At 36.3% G+C, this 17,872-nt stretch overlaps 1 protein-coding gene across 2 annotated transcripts; it reads right to left on the minus strand.

The window, feature by feature from the left end:
* Window positions 1-6,196: 6,196 nt before the first annotated feature.
* Window positions 6,197-15,174, minus strand: LOC140169972 (uncharacterized). 2 transcript variants are annotated; one of them, XM_072193283.1, is made up of 5 exons: window positions 15,098-15,174; window positions 13,331-13,537; window positions 11,011-11,052; window positions 9,081-9,202; window positions 6,197-8,144 (listed from the first exon to the last, which is right to left on the minus strand). In XM_072193283.1, exons 1-5 carry the CDS (start codon window positions 15,164-15,166, stop codon window positions 6,983-6,985), a joined length of 1,602 nt encoding a protein of 533 aa, XP_072049384.1. In that variant the 5' UTR covers window positions 15,167-15,174; the 3' UTR covers window positions 6,197-6,982. The 2 variants fall into 2 exon arrangements, with proteins under 2 accessions (XP_072049384.1, XP_072049383.1); XM_072193282.1 differs by having other exon boundaries at window positions 13,322-13,537.
* Between the last annotated feature and the right edge of the window lie 2,698 nt (window positions 15,175-17,872).

Raw genomic sequence — 17,872 nt, forward strand, 5'->3', positions numbered from 1 at the left:
GGGGGGGGAGGTGACAGGAATACGTTACGGTACGGGGTATTCTTTAATTTGACAATATACATTGCTGGGCTGTTTTCCCGAGGAATGCTTTCTCCAAAAAAGTAACCATGCATAGACCTATGCAAAAAGCAACCATGCATAGACTTATGCAAGTGTCATCATAGTTATGTACGCAATTGTTACGAGCAGTATGTTGGCGATCTGAATATTATCGGCGGGCTCTTTCTTTGTAAATTTCAAAATATATCACGATGCATGTGGTCACATCCGTCAAATATATAGTACAAGTAGTAGTACTGTTTGTTGTTATTATCAATATTTTTATATTGCATCAATAATCTGGTGGCTTTGTTTCAGTTTTGCTGTTTTATTTTGCCTTTCAAATATTTTGTGTTCCATCTTGGCGCCGTGGTCTTTATGAAATGGCACCCTATAAATGCCTTGTATGTAATGTAATGTAATGTATTTTTCTTTCTTATATTTCACGAGACTGTTCTTCTCATAACGTATATATATTGAAACTTGAAAACTATATAAGAAAATTATTTTAGGGAAGTTAAGTATAGACTATATTATTTTATGTATGCCTATACCCGTGTTCATCAATAGATAATGCATATATATAGATTACAAAAACATTAAAGGACCCTGTGTAGTTTAGTCCCATAGCGCTATCGGTGCTACGATATATACCGATGGCTCTTTATGAGGGCACGGTGGCGCAGCGGTACAGGCTCTACCTCACAATCTGAGGGTTGCGAGTTCGAGCCCCGGTGGTGCCCTCATGTTGTGCATTTAGGCAAGGCACTTTACCTCACTTGTCTCTCTCTACCCAGGTGTGAAATGGGGAGCTGTTAGGAATATTGTCCATTGAGCGCCGCCCAAAGGTATGATTAATGCCTTGGGCATTGTATGGCAGCTGACATGTTCTAACAACAGCTGAATAAATGTAAAGCGCTTTGATACACGTGAAAGGCGCTGTATAAATGCCAACATTTATTTATATCGAATGTAATAAATTGCATCGAGCACAATAGTGACATTTGTTTAGTACTATTGGTTCTGAGATGTTGTTGCTATTGTTTACTAGTCCGAGAAGACATTTTACTATGGATCTTTACAAATCCGTTAGATCGTCGTATCGGTACATTCCGAGAAAGAAAAAGAGCAAGGTAAAACAACCTTGTCTGTTTGGTTTATAGTTTGTCTGATATGGGCTATTCTAGAAAATAAGTGCACACCCCCTATAGACAGTAGACTTCGGTTGTATATATAAATGCGCTTTTATAAATGCGCACGTGACCAGATGGCCAGCGCCATATTTGCATTACATCACTGTCGATCACTGAAATGGCGACCATTGAAGGAGTGGCTACAGTTGTGACCTTGTTTCGTGGCTAGCACTGGCAAGGAACATTGGCTGGAGGTTCGATGCTATAAAGTTGCAAGGATAAATCATGGATATCAAAGGATCATGATTATTGCACAGCACCCCATGTACAAACATAACTAATGTTTATTTATTTATTTATTTTTATTTATTTATTTATTTATTTATTTATTTATTTATTTATTTATTTATTTATTTATTTATTTATTTATGCGACGAAAAACGAAAACCCTGTTCTATTTTGAACAAATTGGGAAACAAATTTTTCCTGTACAAATGAATGCCGACCCCAAATTTCGGAAATTTCAGGACAATTTTTTTTTCTTTTTTCTCAAATTGAAATTTATTTACAGATTTTTGTGATTTTTTGGGTTATTTAATTTTTTATTTAATACCAACCGACCGACCCTACTTGAAAGGTCCGTTCGCCCGTAGAACAGGGTTTCTCTCTTTCTCGCCTTACTTATAATTGTATAAATATTATTTGTCCCCCCTTCCCCCAAAACCACCCTCCCCCCTTTTACACTCATAAATTAATTGCTTTTTTGCCAACTTTCCCCTTCCGTGTAAAGTAAAACTTTATAAGCCGGTTGAATCAAACTGAACAAAATTGACGTATACAATTACAATATAATACCATGACAATAATGTGTATGACGAGATCTAACTTACTAGCTGAATAAACCTCAAACCATGCATCACATACGTGATTGTACGTCAAATTGTCATATAACGTATGAGCGTGATGTATAGTATAGTATACGAGTCTTCCTCAACATCTTCCAGCCGGGATGATTAGATCATGTACAGTCATCTACGTGTTGAATGTTGATACTCTAAATTGTACGTCAAAGGGTGACAAAGGGTGTACAGATTACCGATTTAGCATGGGGGACACAAAAAGGTGCTTAAAACACATTTTGAATTTGTTTTTTTGTCCATTTGCGAGCGAATGAGTAAGTTAGAGTTGAGGAGGTCGGGCGGGGACATCTAGCCTATTAGTTTGAGAGGGTCATTATACCAAAAAGGGCTAAAGTTATAGTTTCCTCAATTTACGTTATAATTAGAGTTCTAATTAGGTTCAGAGTTATGTTCATTGGCGGCACTACGGGGGGAGATACTTATCTTGACTCCCAAATAAATCAATCTATGACCCCTTCCTTCCGAAGAAAATGACAGCCCCCTAAGTTCCCTACGTGCAAACATTATCAAATAACATCATCGGCAGCTACCCAGTTCTGACCTTAATGCCAGTAAGAATCACTTTTCGTCATCAATATGGCCAATTGCCACGCCCATTTAGCAGGGAAATAATGAAATATAAGTTTTTAAATCAGCTATATCTAGCTTTTCCGTCATTAATTTTTTTTTTTCCGTAATGGAAAATCCAAATAAATAGTTTATGTTTCGGGTCAAATTATTTTGCCCTTTCCAATCAATGCCACTATTTTGCAAAACCAATTTTCCTTGTAACCTGTCATTTTCGCCTATACTTTTGTGCACATCTGGGTACCTTACATTGTTGGACACGGTATGGCGACTTGTAGATGTCACGTGCGCATTTATAAGAGCGAATTTATATATATATACCCGAAGTCCACTGATAGAGGAGTAACTTTTCAATAAAAGAAATATCTGGATTTCCAATATCACTTGAAAAATCTTGAGGATATCTGATTCTGAACTATATTCAGCTGGATTTTTCGCCTGTTGACATTTTTAAATTCTGGATTTCAAACAATCACGACTGGACAAAATGTCCGGAAATGCGAACTCCTCTATAGGGAGTGTGCATTTTTCTGGAATAGCCCAATGCGCCCAGTGATTTTGATCACTTGTTCCAGTATATGTTTGTACTGTTTTCCAGACACTTCTGTGGGCTCTGGAATTGGTAGTTTTTGGTCATTTAACTTTGCCTGTTTATGAGCGCACATTTGTTGTTTGGTTCATCGTATCTGCCTTTGTCCACATTGATGTATTTGAACACTTCCGTGGGCCTTGGTATTGGTAATATTTGGCTATCGAACTTTGCTTACTTTTGTGCCTACATTAGGTGTTTTTATCCCCCTCTGCGTACCGTCGGGTTATATGTAACTATCCATCTCAAACCGCTCGTTAAGTCGTCAAATTGTATTTCGAGTTACAGTGCAAAATGTGCATGAAGGTTGTATTCATACTTACCTAATGTTTGTCCTACATGTTTCTCATTTTAGTGTCAATCAAACGCCAATCTTTAATCCTATTGTTGAAGAGGATAATAAGCTTATACTTATGTAAGATTTAGTAAATAGCTCTAGTTTTTGGTTGCTTTGGCCAAATCCTGTTCAAGTGGTGGGTTAACTAACAATCAACAATGAGAGGACATTCCTGAACCTCGTTGACTTGGAGATGATTTGAAGTGACCGCCAATTATGACAATTTGATATGTAATGCGATATGTAAGCGATGTGGACAAAGTGAAATAATGTAGCACCAAAATAATATACCCTTTTACTGAAGGAGCAAAGTTTAACAAGTCATAACTCCGCTTTTGGATATTGTTTGAAGTCAAATGATATATCATTGTAAAGCTTATGATATATATTTTCTAAACACGGAAGAAAACAAAATTGACCAGGGGCACACTTTACGAGCGTTTCGACGTGGACGGTCACAAAAAAGGTCATGAAAACGTTGTATGAAAACGCACTACAAAATTATTATCGATTATCCAGAATGTTTTGTCAACTTAAATAACATTATGTAAGAATATTTGCAGTACGTTATCATGAAACGTTTTTATATAGCCTTGATATAACACGATATTTAAACGTTTTCTAAAATGCACAACATGGAAAAAGCAACAATAATTATATCCAATCAGGTAGTTTTCTAAACGTTTTTGTCATTTATTACTGCACATGTAGTCGACACATAATAGGTAAAATACCATTGCAAGCCTTCGCTAGAAGTATCGATTTGCGGCTGCACATAGTACGGTAAACATTCTATTTAGATATTTTTGTCTGGGTACGAAAAATGTACTTTACATTAATATTATCATTCATTAACCCTACATGTATTAAATTCAGTTCATTTAGCAATGTTTAGCGAAGTTTGAAAGTTAACTTAAAACTTTTTCATTCAGTAATCGATGCTTAACATTAACTGTCCAACGGTTGTTTGGAGGGTATTAGTAGAGAGACTACTTTCTGGCTACATAGGGTTCCCTGCATCATTTTTGGACAAAGGTGCCAGCCAGATTTATAGAATTAATGGTTAAAGTCTCCTCTGTCTGTTTCACCTGGCTGGCACTAAAAAGTGACGTGAACTGAGATATTTTTAATTGCTTAAAGATGTGTTTTTTGTTACTTTTTCCCCATTTTTACCCCCAAAATGTCAAATCTAAAAGTAGCTAATTTTTTACCATGTAAAATTGACTTTTTTGGGTCAAAATTGAACAATTTCATCAAAATAATGCATTTCACCCAAAATATTGCATCAAGATAATAGAGATGATTTTTTTGGTTAACAAATATTGAATACACATATGTGACGTGTCATGTCAAAATCAGACACTTTTGGGCAGGTTATACATTTTGAGGTTTTTACATATCTTAAATATAGAGATATTTTGCTCCATAACGCCATTTTCCCAATGAAATCGGACATTCCTAAGTGAAGATAATGAGTTCGTAAGTTATGGTAATATAAAATTGGAAATTGAGATATCGGCCTTTAAAAATATTATTGACAATGTTGAGAGTAGGAATTACCTTGAAAAATGTCTCAAAAATACAAGATGCCAGTTATATTCCGGTATAAAACTATCAGACAATATTTTTAACATTAATAACATCACAAATTCGCAACAAACCCAAATTGTGAAAAAATCACCCCGGGCAGATATTTGTTTATTTCTCCATTTACGATCCTGCCCAAAAGTGTCTGCCTTTGACATGACACGTCACATATTACATGTAATTACAGCAAATGTGAAAGTCATACTAAATTTTCTTTCAAAGTCATATCTGTTTTAATAATTGCCACTTTTGGTACAAAAACTGTAAAACAGTCACAAGAACTTCATTTTTTAACTCAAATATCTCAGCTTAAGTCACTTTTCAGAAATGCCAGACGTTCAAATCAGAAAGATGAGACTCTCGTGGTTAATTTTAATCCGGCTGGCACCTTTGTCCAAATATCATACACGAAAATCTAGAGCAGATAGACGGATGTGGCCTCTCTACTTTATTGTGAAATTCGAAACATGTTGCATTTTGAACCAAGGAATACCCGAGGTACAAAGCAAAATTCTTATTTTTTTTGCACAATACCCTCCAAACAACTAATTCTTGGTTTAGACTAACATATGAATACATGAAACCCACCCAAGTCCATACTTTGGCCAAATTGAGTTAAGCATGGGAAATTATTGCTATACATAGGGCTGTCATATGTATGAAAGAACAACTCAAATTTATCCTCTGTGTTTATTGAGCATGTGGAAAATAGCATGTATGAAAGGAAAAGCCAGGATTATGTCATATTATGTATAAAAGAACAACTTTTGAAAAAAAGGGTTTAATCAAGAAAAGTGTGTGGTTTATATTACATGGCAGTATGTTATCAACATACATACCTGTGTGCTTTATTTTGTATTATCTTACCAGTGGTAATCTCATTCCAACATTGTTGTCTTTGTATATTATTCAAAACACCACCTAAGTCCTGCATTTAAAATGAACACCCCACGAAGTCCCTGAAATGCTAATCGTCATACCGAATACAGTTTAACTCACTCATTTGCACGTAAAACTTACCAAGTAAATCTAACTGAAGGAATTAAAATGATACACATGCTTTTTTTCTCAAAATCACTTCCCATGGACTTGGGTGGGTTTTGTATTCATGTATTCATATGCTAATTGCTGCACAGTTCTGAACCAAATTTATAAACGTCACTATGCAACTCACTTCTTTATAAAAAACAATAACAAGATTTTCCTCCACTGCATTAGGTAAAAAGGAGTGATTTTAATTACAATTTACATTTTTCCCACTAAAAGCCGAACTTGTCTACCACAAAGTAAGACTTACAACCAAGTAAAGTGCAATTACCGTAAAACCCCGTCTACAAGCATATAGTGTGCTTCTGATGAAAGCTACATTAATCCAGACGCCATTATGGAGTTTGAGCAAATAAATTACGGATCCAAGCATATACAAACAAGTATTATTTTAAGACCGATCTATTGTATTGGTATATTAACGCTTGCTTCGAATTAATTAAACTTTTATAAAAAAACCCACTATATATGCTTGTAGACGGAGTTTTACGGTATGGCAGTTGCTCGAGCGTGAGCTGTTCTGCGTCGCATAAAATTGGACACGCTTAAGTCTTTGTAACACTTACTTAACTTAACTAGTCGGATAATATGGTTAACATTTTTTAATTAGCAATTCTAATTCTTATGAATTTTTATTGTTAGCGTAGATATTTGTTTTGTTTTGGTAATGATATTTTTCGTAATTACAAGGCAATCTAAGCCGTACGCTTTTGTCGACAGAATCTTGGCACAATTTACAGCTTACTCATTTTCTTATCCACTTCTATTTCTTTTTGGACGTAGAGTTAGTCTGACTAAAGCTCCTTTTATTTAAAGGGGGTTTAGAACCCTTTCTCTTTACAGACGTATCAGAGACACTAGAATTTAAGGGTGGTTTAGAACCCTTTCTCTTAACAGACGTATCCGAGTCACTAGAATTCATCGATGATGTAGACGTTGACCGGCTTGGAGGACGACCACTTGGAGTTGATAGCCTTGAACTCGATGATGAATTTGACATTGCTGGGCTAGTAGCTCGGGAACCTTGAGGCGTTGACCTAGAACTCGATGATGAATTTGGTGTTGCTGTGCTGTTAGCTCGTGAACTCTGAGGTACTGACTTGGAATTCAATAAGTTCGACCTTGACGGGCTAGCAGCTCGAACACCTCGAGCTACGGCCTTAGCAAAAGGACGCCATGGTACCGGTTGTGGTGCGACGGATTGCCGCCTCTCTGGTGTTTGTGTTGTGCGACTTGCAAATTTCTTTGGTGGCGGAGGGGATGGGGGCGGTGTAATTTGTGTAAAGCATTCAAATACAGGGGGTGGCGGTGGAGGTGGATCTGTTTGAACATACAACTCTCGATACGCCGGCAACGGATCGGTTTGCTGGTATATTGATCTTAATGCCGGTGGTGGCGCTGTTTGACAACACGAGTCCTTCGTAGGCAAAGGACATGTCTGAATTGATATTTCACAAACTGGGTCCGGTTCTGTTTGCGTGTAGTCATCGTTTACATCCAACTCTTCTGTTTGAATAGCGGAGTCCTGATAGACGGTTGATTCTGTTTGGACCTCCACATCCTCAGCTGCTGGAGGCACAGTTTGACAATCGATGTCTTGTGACCAAAACCCGGGCGATGTTTGTAAAGATACATCCATAAGCATAACTCGTGGTATGGATTTAGGCAATGAATTCACCTGTATTCCAATATGTCTTACGTCTGGCGCGGGCTCTTCTCTCTCTTGGAGTTCTCTTATTTTGTTGCATAGCGCCGTTTGGAATTCTACAACCGTGTCTAATTGTGTGCCAACTTTGGAATGTATCTCTTCAGTTCTTTGAAAGAGTTCGTTGGCTTCTCGAGATGTCTTGAATATCATGTATCCGTCACCTATGGTACGATTGATGTCTTCCACGGTGTCGAAAAACTTCTGGAACATTTCAAATCTGAAATTGGAAAATATAAATTAAACGTGATTGAATTGTTATTTTCATAACATAATCCACTAATTGGGGAGGTATGTAAGCAGGAAATAAAATTGAGTTTTAAATTGATTTTAAGATTTTGGATAATCGACTTAAGGAATCGGATAGCAACGTTTGCACAGTATGTTTTTCTGGCTTCTGAGACCACGTCAGCCATATCGAATTGCATTCTGAATACGAGGAATGTCCTTCTGATATCAAATAATTTTGATTTTTTTTTTAATTCGGGATTTAATATAAATGTCATGGCAAGTTATTAAAAATTGATATTTTTATAATTTTTGATATTTAACATTGTTTTTGACCTTTCATATTGAAGATATAATTTTTTCCCCAAAAGACCTAAATTGCTTTGGTGTTTTGGAGTAAAATATCTATATCCTCAATACGAAAGGTCAAAATTTCATATAATGGACGATCTATTATTCCAGCTACATACACTTTAAGTACATGTACATATCATTAGATTTATTTAATTTACTTCGAGGACTATTAAATTTCAAAAATATCAATGTTTAGATAATTTGCCATAACATGTGTATTATATAACGAATTTCAAAAAATAAAAATTATTTGATATCAGGACATTCCTCGTATTCAAAATGCAATTCCATATGTCTGATGTGTGCTCAAGTCCCACTAACATGCGTGAAAACCACTATCCGAGCCCTTAGTTTCCGCGTACCGTTATGTCAGCTATGTCAACTTAATCTTGAAATAGTCAATAAACTAATCATATTTTTGTCTGCACTGTAATCTTTGTTTCATAAATCTCTTGAGATATCTTGCTACTGTTCTTGAATCAAAATAGTAATTTTTGCATTGACACAGTAGTCAAGAAGGGAAATAATTACAGGCCCTGTTTATAATTATTCTGTCAATGTCAAAATCACTAACTTGAGAGCAAGTAGATCATTGCGCAGGGCCCTGATGTCGGCAATGGTTATATCCGCTTCCACACTCACATCTGCTGCAGTTTTACTTGCAACGTAGCGTTCCACCAAATGTGACATGACACGCTGAAACAGGAGGTTGAACATTATTATTCAATGGTATTATTTAAGGTAAGCGGGTAAGCTACAATCCAGGACAAAATGTGTTGGATCACCCAAGGTGTTTTTGAAGCTTCAAATGACCTCGCAGTCACCATGATATTCACTTATGAAACATGTTGATTTTGTAACATAGATCTTAAACAAATGCCTATCCCCCAATCCCCCCTCCCCCAGTCAATGTTGGGTACTTCCACAGCATCAGAAACGAAATTCAAGGATTCAACATTGATAGGGGAAAGGGGATCATTTACAAAGCACGTAAGTAAAGTAGGTAATGGGGAATGGGATACGCATCATGTACAAGAACAAATAAACACAATGGGGAACGATTGCTTGCTACAAGAGGAAACTGTTTATAAGAAAGAATGAACAGTTTCCCAACCCAAAGTGTTACAATTAAACATGACAACAAATAAACACAAATCCCGACCGGCACACAACCCAACTTCAAAGTTGAAAGTTGAAACTTCAATTACAAAGCACATGCTAAAAGTGACCCAACAATTTTACCCCGTATTGTAATTCCGATGCATAATATGCAACATCAACTTGTATTGTTAAATATTACAAATAATGTGTCGTCGGGAACACCACATACTGACAAACCCTAAATAACTATAAACCGTTCCTTTTGAATAATAATGACCATAGAGGGTGACATAAGCGATTAGGTGCGGTGCAAAGCCGTTTTTGCCAGTGTCGCTGCCCGCGCTCGGCGAATCTCGTAGGATACTTCACGGTTTATAGTCCTATATGGAAAGTTTATAGTACTGAACTGGTATTCTTCACTCAGTATGCGCAAATCACAAAAATTCGTTGGCTTCATTCCATAGTGGCGTAAGGTGGGGCACCGCGAATAAACAACTTTTCGAGAAAAATCGGGTTTGAAGAAATGCCAATATAAAATCGAATTGTGTAAGTAAAAAATTCATTATATTTTAGTTTCATAAACATTCTGTGTTTAATACCCATACCAGGACGTTCAAAACGCTTTACCCAAACTAAACATCGCCCTCCTCTTTTGTCCGCCATTCTTCAAAACGGTTTACTATTATCTGGTCGGCTGTATCATTTTATGACGAGATTTAACTTTAATAGTCTGATGAAACAGCTGTCCTGTTCAATCCGTGGTAGGTCATCATCTTAATTTCATTGATTTTATGTTATATTATATAGTTCATAAATGTGACCGTCCACCACGAAACGGTCGTAAAGTCGGCCCGATCTATTTTGTTTTAGTTCGTGTTTAGAAAATATATATCATAGTCTTTAAAATGATATATCATTTGACTCCAAACGATATTATTGCTTGTTGAAATTGGCTTCTTCAGCAAAGGGGACCTTATTTTGGTCCTACATATGTCTCTTTTTCCACATTGCTGGTAATAAATATCAAACGGTCATAATTGGCGGTCATTTCAAATCATCCTCAAGTCAACGAGGTCCAGGAATGTCGTCTCATTGTTAATACATACCTAAAAATACAATGCTTTGTATCTCACCACTTGAACAGGATTAAACCAATGCAAACAAGGATTAGAGCTATTTAAGAATTCTATACATATATAGCAGCTTATTATCCTCTTCAACAAAAGGATTAATGATTGGTTTAAAAGGTGTTTGACGGACACTAGGAAAACGAGATAGATGCAGCATCAACTTGAGGTGCCTATGAATAGAACCTTTATGCACAATTTGCCGACTTTACGGCCGGTTTGTGGTTGATGGTCACAAATATTGATTACACGCATATTGTTTATGACATTACCTACCCTGTATTGGGATCTGTCACTTCTTTTAAACTTCTTATTTCTCTGAAAATGAAACACGGTAAGACAAATCAGCTGATTATTTAATTTCCGAAATATAAACACAGCACAAGAAATAAGCCCCTCTCAACATTTCGTCATAACATTGTAAAGGTAAACTTTAAAATAATTATATGACTGTTTACTAAGTGTAGTGTGAAAATGAAAGATGTCCATGACTTCAGGGCTGAATGAGCCCAAATTAAAGACAAAAACTACTCTTTTCAAAAGTCAAAAAGTAGGCTTATGCTTAATCACAAAGGTTGATTCATAGCTTGTTACTAATGGAAAAAAATTAGTTGTAAGATGGCCAGTCCCAATCACTAGAAGAAGTTTTGGATGAGAACACGGACATTTCGATGAGAAACGGCCAAAATGGTGAGAATTTAAATTTTGTCATTCTTTTGGATGAGAAAATAATAATGTTTATTTTGAGCTCAGCGGGGATTAGCAATTCTCACCAGTTTTAATAAGACAATAATGATTGACACACACACCAGGAAGTTTCTCATCCAAAAGAATGAGAAAATTTAAATTCTCACCATTTTGGCCGTTTCTCATCAAAATGTCCGTTTTCTCATCCAAAACTTCCTCTAGTGAATACACCTTGCAGTTACCAAGCATATGTCTTCTTTGTGACTTTTCGAAAGGGCAGTTTTTTTCTTTAATTTGGACTCATTCAGCCATGAAGTCATGGACATCTTTCATTTTCACACTTCACTTAGCAAAGAGTCATATAATTATTTCTTAGTTAGTTTTATTGGCACAAAGTTTTATTTTACGATGTTGTTATGACGAAATTTTGACTTGTTTCTTGTGATGTGTTTATTACATGTTATAATATTATAAATATAAACTTATAAGCAAATTTGAAGCATAGAGATGTCTCAACTACTCTAAACGATCAAGTAAACAAAACTATGGGTATATTTTAGATGATGGGTGTCTAAGGCAACACAAACAGTTTGCTCCTATAGTGCTATCGGTGCTCCGATCAGCTCTTTCTATCGTATCCTGAATTATTTGCAAAGTGTTTTCGTTTTTGATTCAAATAACAAACGATAACACTGTATGTAAATGTTAAAGGCAACGTGAGTAAATAATAGGAAATGAAACATGTAAGAGCAGCGTGGCACACTGGTTAAGGTCTTTGCCTTTGGTGCAAGAGGTCCCGGGCTCATTTCCCCGCAGGACCCAAAAAATTGTATCCGCTCTCCCCGTGGCTCATCTGATAAAGGCGGGGCAGATGACCCATGATAAAAGACCTCGTTACAGTCGGTTCCGATCAGGGTAACAAGCCCGATTGTTGGCTACACTTTACTGTCCTGTACAAATTGCCCCGACCAACTATCTACGGCGACCCCCTTCGTTCACCAGGTCACTTGTGCCTGGCCGAAGATTCGTCAGCGTTATCTCCTAGATTTCAGCTGTAAATGCCTACATATGCTCGAAAAAAAACACAAAAAAAAAATCGCATTATATCTTCAGGGCCGGTATGATGAAAAGTGTCACCGGTACCTAACGGGGCACCAACAGCGCTATTGGCCCAAACTATACGTGCTTTTAAGATTTTCTTTATTGCACAAGGTTAAAAAAACCGGTGGGAAGGAATGCATTATTAATTAATAATGTAACATTATATTGTGATTAAATTTGGTTTGAAAATAAAACAAGTAGTATTTTGGCATTCCAACTTTGATCTTTTAAAAAGCCATAATACTACTTTTAAATGAGGATGTTCCAATTTCTAGCCTTTACACACAAATATTCATTGTAATCACCCGTTGTCACATCGAAATTGTTTTCCGCTGAAACATGTCTCTTATTGACCACGCCTATAAAGCGGTGAAATTAAATTCTTTGGAATATACAAGAAAATTATATTTCATCCTTACATTGTTTTCTAATTTCCATGTCTCCCTTAATCCTTAAAAAGGGTGAATGGTATGGAAATCTACTGGGAAGTGGACGATAAGGTTAACGTGGTGAAAGGCATTCATCGATATTGGACCATCCCCTTAACAATTTGGCCCAATTCTAGAATACACTTCGTACCTGTATCTTTTGGTAAGGGTTAGCAGGGTTAGGATACGGGCTTGGGGTAGGATGTTAAGGGTACGGTTAAAGTTAGAGATAAGGTTACAGATAGATCTTCCTACCAAAGTAAAGGAGCAGCACCTGCTTTCTAGTTAACTTGCAAATACTGCTGGTTTACTTTGTGAGGAAGAGATGCAAAGGTACAATAGAATTATTCCAAATGTTTTGCCTTGTGTACTTTGTATACTTTGGGTGGTGCGTAATCCGACGAATTAGGTCGTTCCACGTGTTTTCTTATAAAAAACCAACACTTTGAGTATAACATGTTTAGGATCCATCTGATATCTTCAGTAGAGGGTAGAAGATTAAATGGTGGCGGGACTACGTCGTTGTCCTGTAAGACACCTAACCACATGGCGGTAGAGGCGAATTTCCATTCAACATCAGCGTTTTCCTAGTAAGAAAAAGCGATAAGAGAAAGTAAAACATTATTTCGAACATGAATTACGTTACTATTCCCCTTCAATAATGTCAAATACATTTGACAGGTAAAGCTACGTATCAATCACCGTTAACAGGTTAAGCTACGTGTCATTTACGTTTGACAGGTTTAGTATCAAACGGAATTCATATAAGAATATCTATCACTGTTGTGATTGGATTGCCAGTTTGATAATTATACTGTACATGATGCAGTCATGTCTACAGTAGAATTCATCTCGACCTTTGCAGGACTTAAACCCCATTAAAAGCTATTAAACCAAGATAACACTCATTGAAAACAGCTCAACTGATTAAATCATATCTTCTCTGGTTAAATACACACAACATATGTTTCTGCTTTACACGTACAATGGAGCAATAAGCTGGGATTATAGTTTCAGTTGGGTGAACGATTATAAAGCGAGCGCTAGAGAACAATTCTGTGTGGCCTTTGTTTACGAAATGAGACAATACGTGCTTATTGTTAACCAGCGTTCTTGAAAATGAGAAGCATGGTGGTTTGCAGACTTAACACGGTTTGGAAACAATTTCTTCATATTTTTGGTGTTATCTGTCGTTTACATATCCTTCCTAAAACACCAAAGTACGCATATTTCCAAACATCTAAATTAGCTAACAAATTAGGACATGTTACAAAACTATATTTTCTAGAACTTTAGAAGAGTACTTTTAATATTGGCCGGTTATTTTTCACACAGCGACGTTAACTAGGCAAATCCTCATACTTTTAACGTAGGCTATTTGTAGAGGTCACGCGTCAATGGTAAGAGCACTGTGTATTGTGTATAGGAAAACGGACAGTAACTGCAGTATGAACAGTTCAGGTATACTCGTGTGGTTAAACTTGACACGGTATGGACATGGATGGTTTGGAAAGCTAATGGTATAGCACAGTGCGGATTTGCCGTCAGAGTAAGAACTTCATGGGTTGCAGAGCTAACATTATTACCACAGTATGGCTACGGTCATTTAAAAAGCTGATCAAAGGCATGCACAAATGAGGTAGCATGCTATGTTAGTGAAGTAAGAACAAATTTTAATCTTTCTCCAGAGCAGCCAGCGCACACACACATTGAAAAAAGTGCATCTTGCCAGATTCGGAGGGTTGCCAGATATAAACGTTGACAAAGGCACAATGCATCTGCCGGATTCGAACCTGCGACCTTAGTAATACTAGCACGACGCTCTAGCAAACTGAGCCACAGTGCCTCTGTGCCTCGGTTGACTAGAACCTTAGCTGGATAGATCGTCGTGCTAGTATTACGAAGGTCGCAGGTTCGAATCCGGCAGATGCATTGTGATCATGCCTTTAATCAACGTTTATGCGCTAACTGCTCTTGGGAAAGATTAAAAATGTGTTCATCTTATCAACCCAGAGTACTAAGTATAAAAACTTTCTTAGTGAAGTAGATAGAATATACACCCCTTTACCATAATTCGAGGCGTACTCAATAATATTTAAAACAATAGCTGTTGTAACAAATCACGAGATAAGCTAACTAAAACATACCTCGACATCATTAAAGACATTGCTCATAACAGCGATTAAGGCATTCATTAGAACTACAACGACGAACATATAGAACATAGCATATAAAGAATTTTTCCAGCCAGCTGTAGTACCCAGGCTTGTTGAGGTAGCAACAAGGGTTCCGTGGACTCGAGCCCAAATGTGGACCAGTATAAGTAGACAACGCTTTCCATTAGACTGAAAGAAAAAGGTGTGAAGCAACGTTAGACTTAATGTTAATCAGGCAACCACCCAAACCCTATCCCACGGCTGTTTGATGTGATCATTTAATAATTATAAAACATTTTACAGTGTCCATGTAGACCTGGACAATACCAAGAGCTACCATAAATATAAACATATATTTTGTCAAATTATTCATATTTTTCTGGGTTTTTTGTGTGGTCATTTTGATTATATAAACTGTACATTTGTGTGCAAATTGAGGGCACTATTTACACTCGCTTAAGATTAAAATTAGTTATTCCTTACATGTCGTGATATAAAGTTTTTTTAAATTTTCTTGCATTTGTTAGTCTTTTTCTGATGTTCTGATACCACTATACAAACATGTGTAAATATGCAAACAAGATTTTAGATGGATAGCGCCATCATTGTTCAACTTTACTTAAAAATCAATTACAGTTTTACATGCAATTAAACAACCGTGACCCGACCGATAACTTAATTCTTTACTCTCAAACATATCCATAATTATGATCACTAAAGCCTATCCCTAATCCTGACCATAACTGTAATTCTATCCATAAATATAACTTTAAATAATCTTAGATCCCTAAAACGAACCTTAATGCTATGATTCTTCCTCTGAAACTAAAACCTAAATACTTGGCGGCAGTTTGTTTGTATTAAATACCTCCTTGACAATTTCGTCTGTTGTAAGTAAATTTGTGTATGTCCATCATCTTTAGATCAACTCTTTTTTCCTCTTCTTCAAATAAAGGTCTTCAAAATCCTAAAATAAAGTTGACAATTTGTCTAAGCTACAGTGCAACAGAGCATAAACACTCCAAATGCACCTTTTTCAGATTTTAGGCCATAATTCAAATGTGTGGGTTTTTTCAATCATCTTGGGATGTTTATACAATGCAGAGCTATGTAGGATCTAACCGTTTCTGACATATTTAAGGAATATCTAATTTGCATCTCATTTACATACCATTTTAAGTTAAAAAAAAACTCTCTTTAGTGTTTCATATATTGTTCAGTTGTTTAAGATTGTGATTTAGCTATTGTTATTGGGATTTTAATATTGGTATATGGAGCTTATTTGAAAGGATCGGAGCCTTGTGAGGAGTTGAACCTACCACCCCAAACAAAAATTATTTAACTTTACCCAGCAAACCCAAAAACGTTTTAAAACATTTTAAATAAGTTATATTTTGGCTTTTGGTTTAAGTAAAAACGTTTTAATAACATTAAAATGTCGGGTTGTATAAAGGTCATGATAACGTTTTAAAACGTTTTGTATGAAAACACACTACAAAAATATGTTTTAAATGTTTTCAAAAAATGTTATTATAAACTTTAAAAAAAAAAGTTTTTACCAAATATTTTGTCAATACTTAAATAACATTATGTTAAAATATTTGAACCCAGCAAACACAGAAATGTTCTTAAAATGGTTTTTTCAAAACCTTTTAATAACATTTAAATGTCGGGTTATATAAAGGTCATGAAAACGTTTTTAAAACGTTATTGCAAATATTTTGGGCAAACATTTTTCGCAAAATATTTTTTCAACCCCAAAATAACATTCTGTTTAGAATGTTTTGTATCAAGTTTTCAAGAATGTTTTTGGAATGTCATTAAAACGATTTTATACCCTTTATATAACCCGACATTTAAACGTTTTCTGTAAAACATGTTTGTTTGCTGAGCAGTCGTGAAAACGTTTTATACTCTTAATATACCCTTTATATAACCCGACATTTAAACGTTTTCTGACAACCTTTTATCACCTTTTGCGCATGATGTCGAAAACGTTTTGTGTTTGCTGGGTACTGACTTGATTTAGTACTTACTTTCCTAGAGTACCTTTTCGGCATCCACCAGGTACCATGTTGATCTCTAAACATATCTCATATCTTACACTCTCGTCATCGTAAAAGGCATAAAGATACGTTAGCCCAATAGAGAAGGCAAGCACAACCACTCCTACCACCCAAAAGAAATGAACGGTCTGTTTTACCATCGAGCCAACAGATATTTGCAGCGGACCAGTGACGTCACTCAGCACTACGTAAGGAAATAAGCGCAGGAATGTAATGACTGTCGAACATGCGAACAAAGCTGTAGCTAGAAGCCCCGGGTTCCACCATTCTAAGCCGAGAAAATGTAGATGTTTCTCGTTAGTGATATTATATGTAGGTCCAGCAGTATCAACCTGAGCCTGTCCTCCTTGAGACTTTGGCCGGGCAGCTCTTGCTCGAGCAATAGGGATCTTGGCAATCCGATGTATGGTTATCGGTCCTGTTGTTTTGTTAAGATCCGATGGTAGTTCTTCCGGTTCAAAATCTGATGGTAGTACTTCTGGTTCAAGATCTGATGGTAGTTCTTCCGGTTCAAGACCTGATGGTAGTTCTTCCGGTGCAAATGTTAAGTTTGCGATTATTGGAATGTCTTTGGTTGCTGCCACTGAAGGGAGAATTACGGATCTTTTATTAAGACTACTGACGGCATCTTTCTCAACACCTTCCTGTTTGGAGAGAATACAAGAAATAATCAGATAGATATGACTAACATTGTTTGCTT

The sequence above is a fragment of the Amphiura filiformis genome, chromosome 14 (genome assembly GCF_039555335.1).
Source record: "Amphiura filiformis chromosome 14, Afil_fr2py, whole genome shotgun sequence".
Classification (NCBI taxonomy): Eukaryota; Metazoa; Echinodermata; class Ophiuroidea; order Amphilepidida; family Amphiuridae; genus Amphiura; species Amphiura filiformis.

What these genes read in the sequence shown, in the direction of transcription:
- LOC140169972 (XM_072193282.1), bottom strand. Translation starts at nt 15,166, where the DNA reads ATGTTCGTCGTTGTAGTTCTAATGAATGCCTTAATCGCTGTTATGAGC. An exon ending in GTGACAGATCCCAATACAGG is followed by an intron (nt 9,203 to 11,010) that starts GTAGGTAATGTC and finishes CTCCTGTTTCAG; the next exon opens with CGTGTCATGTCACATTTGGT. An exon ending in AATGATCTACTTGCTCTCAA is followed by an intron (nt 8,145 to 9,080) that starts GTTAGTGATTTT and finishes TTCCAATTTCAG; the next exon opens with ATTTGAAATGTTCCAGAAGT.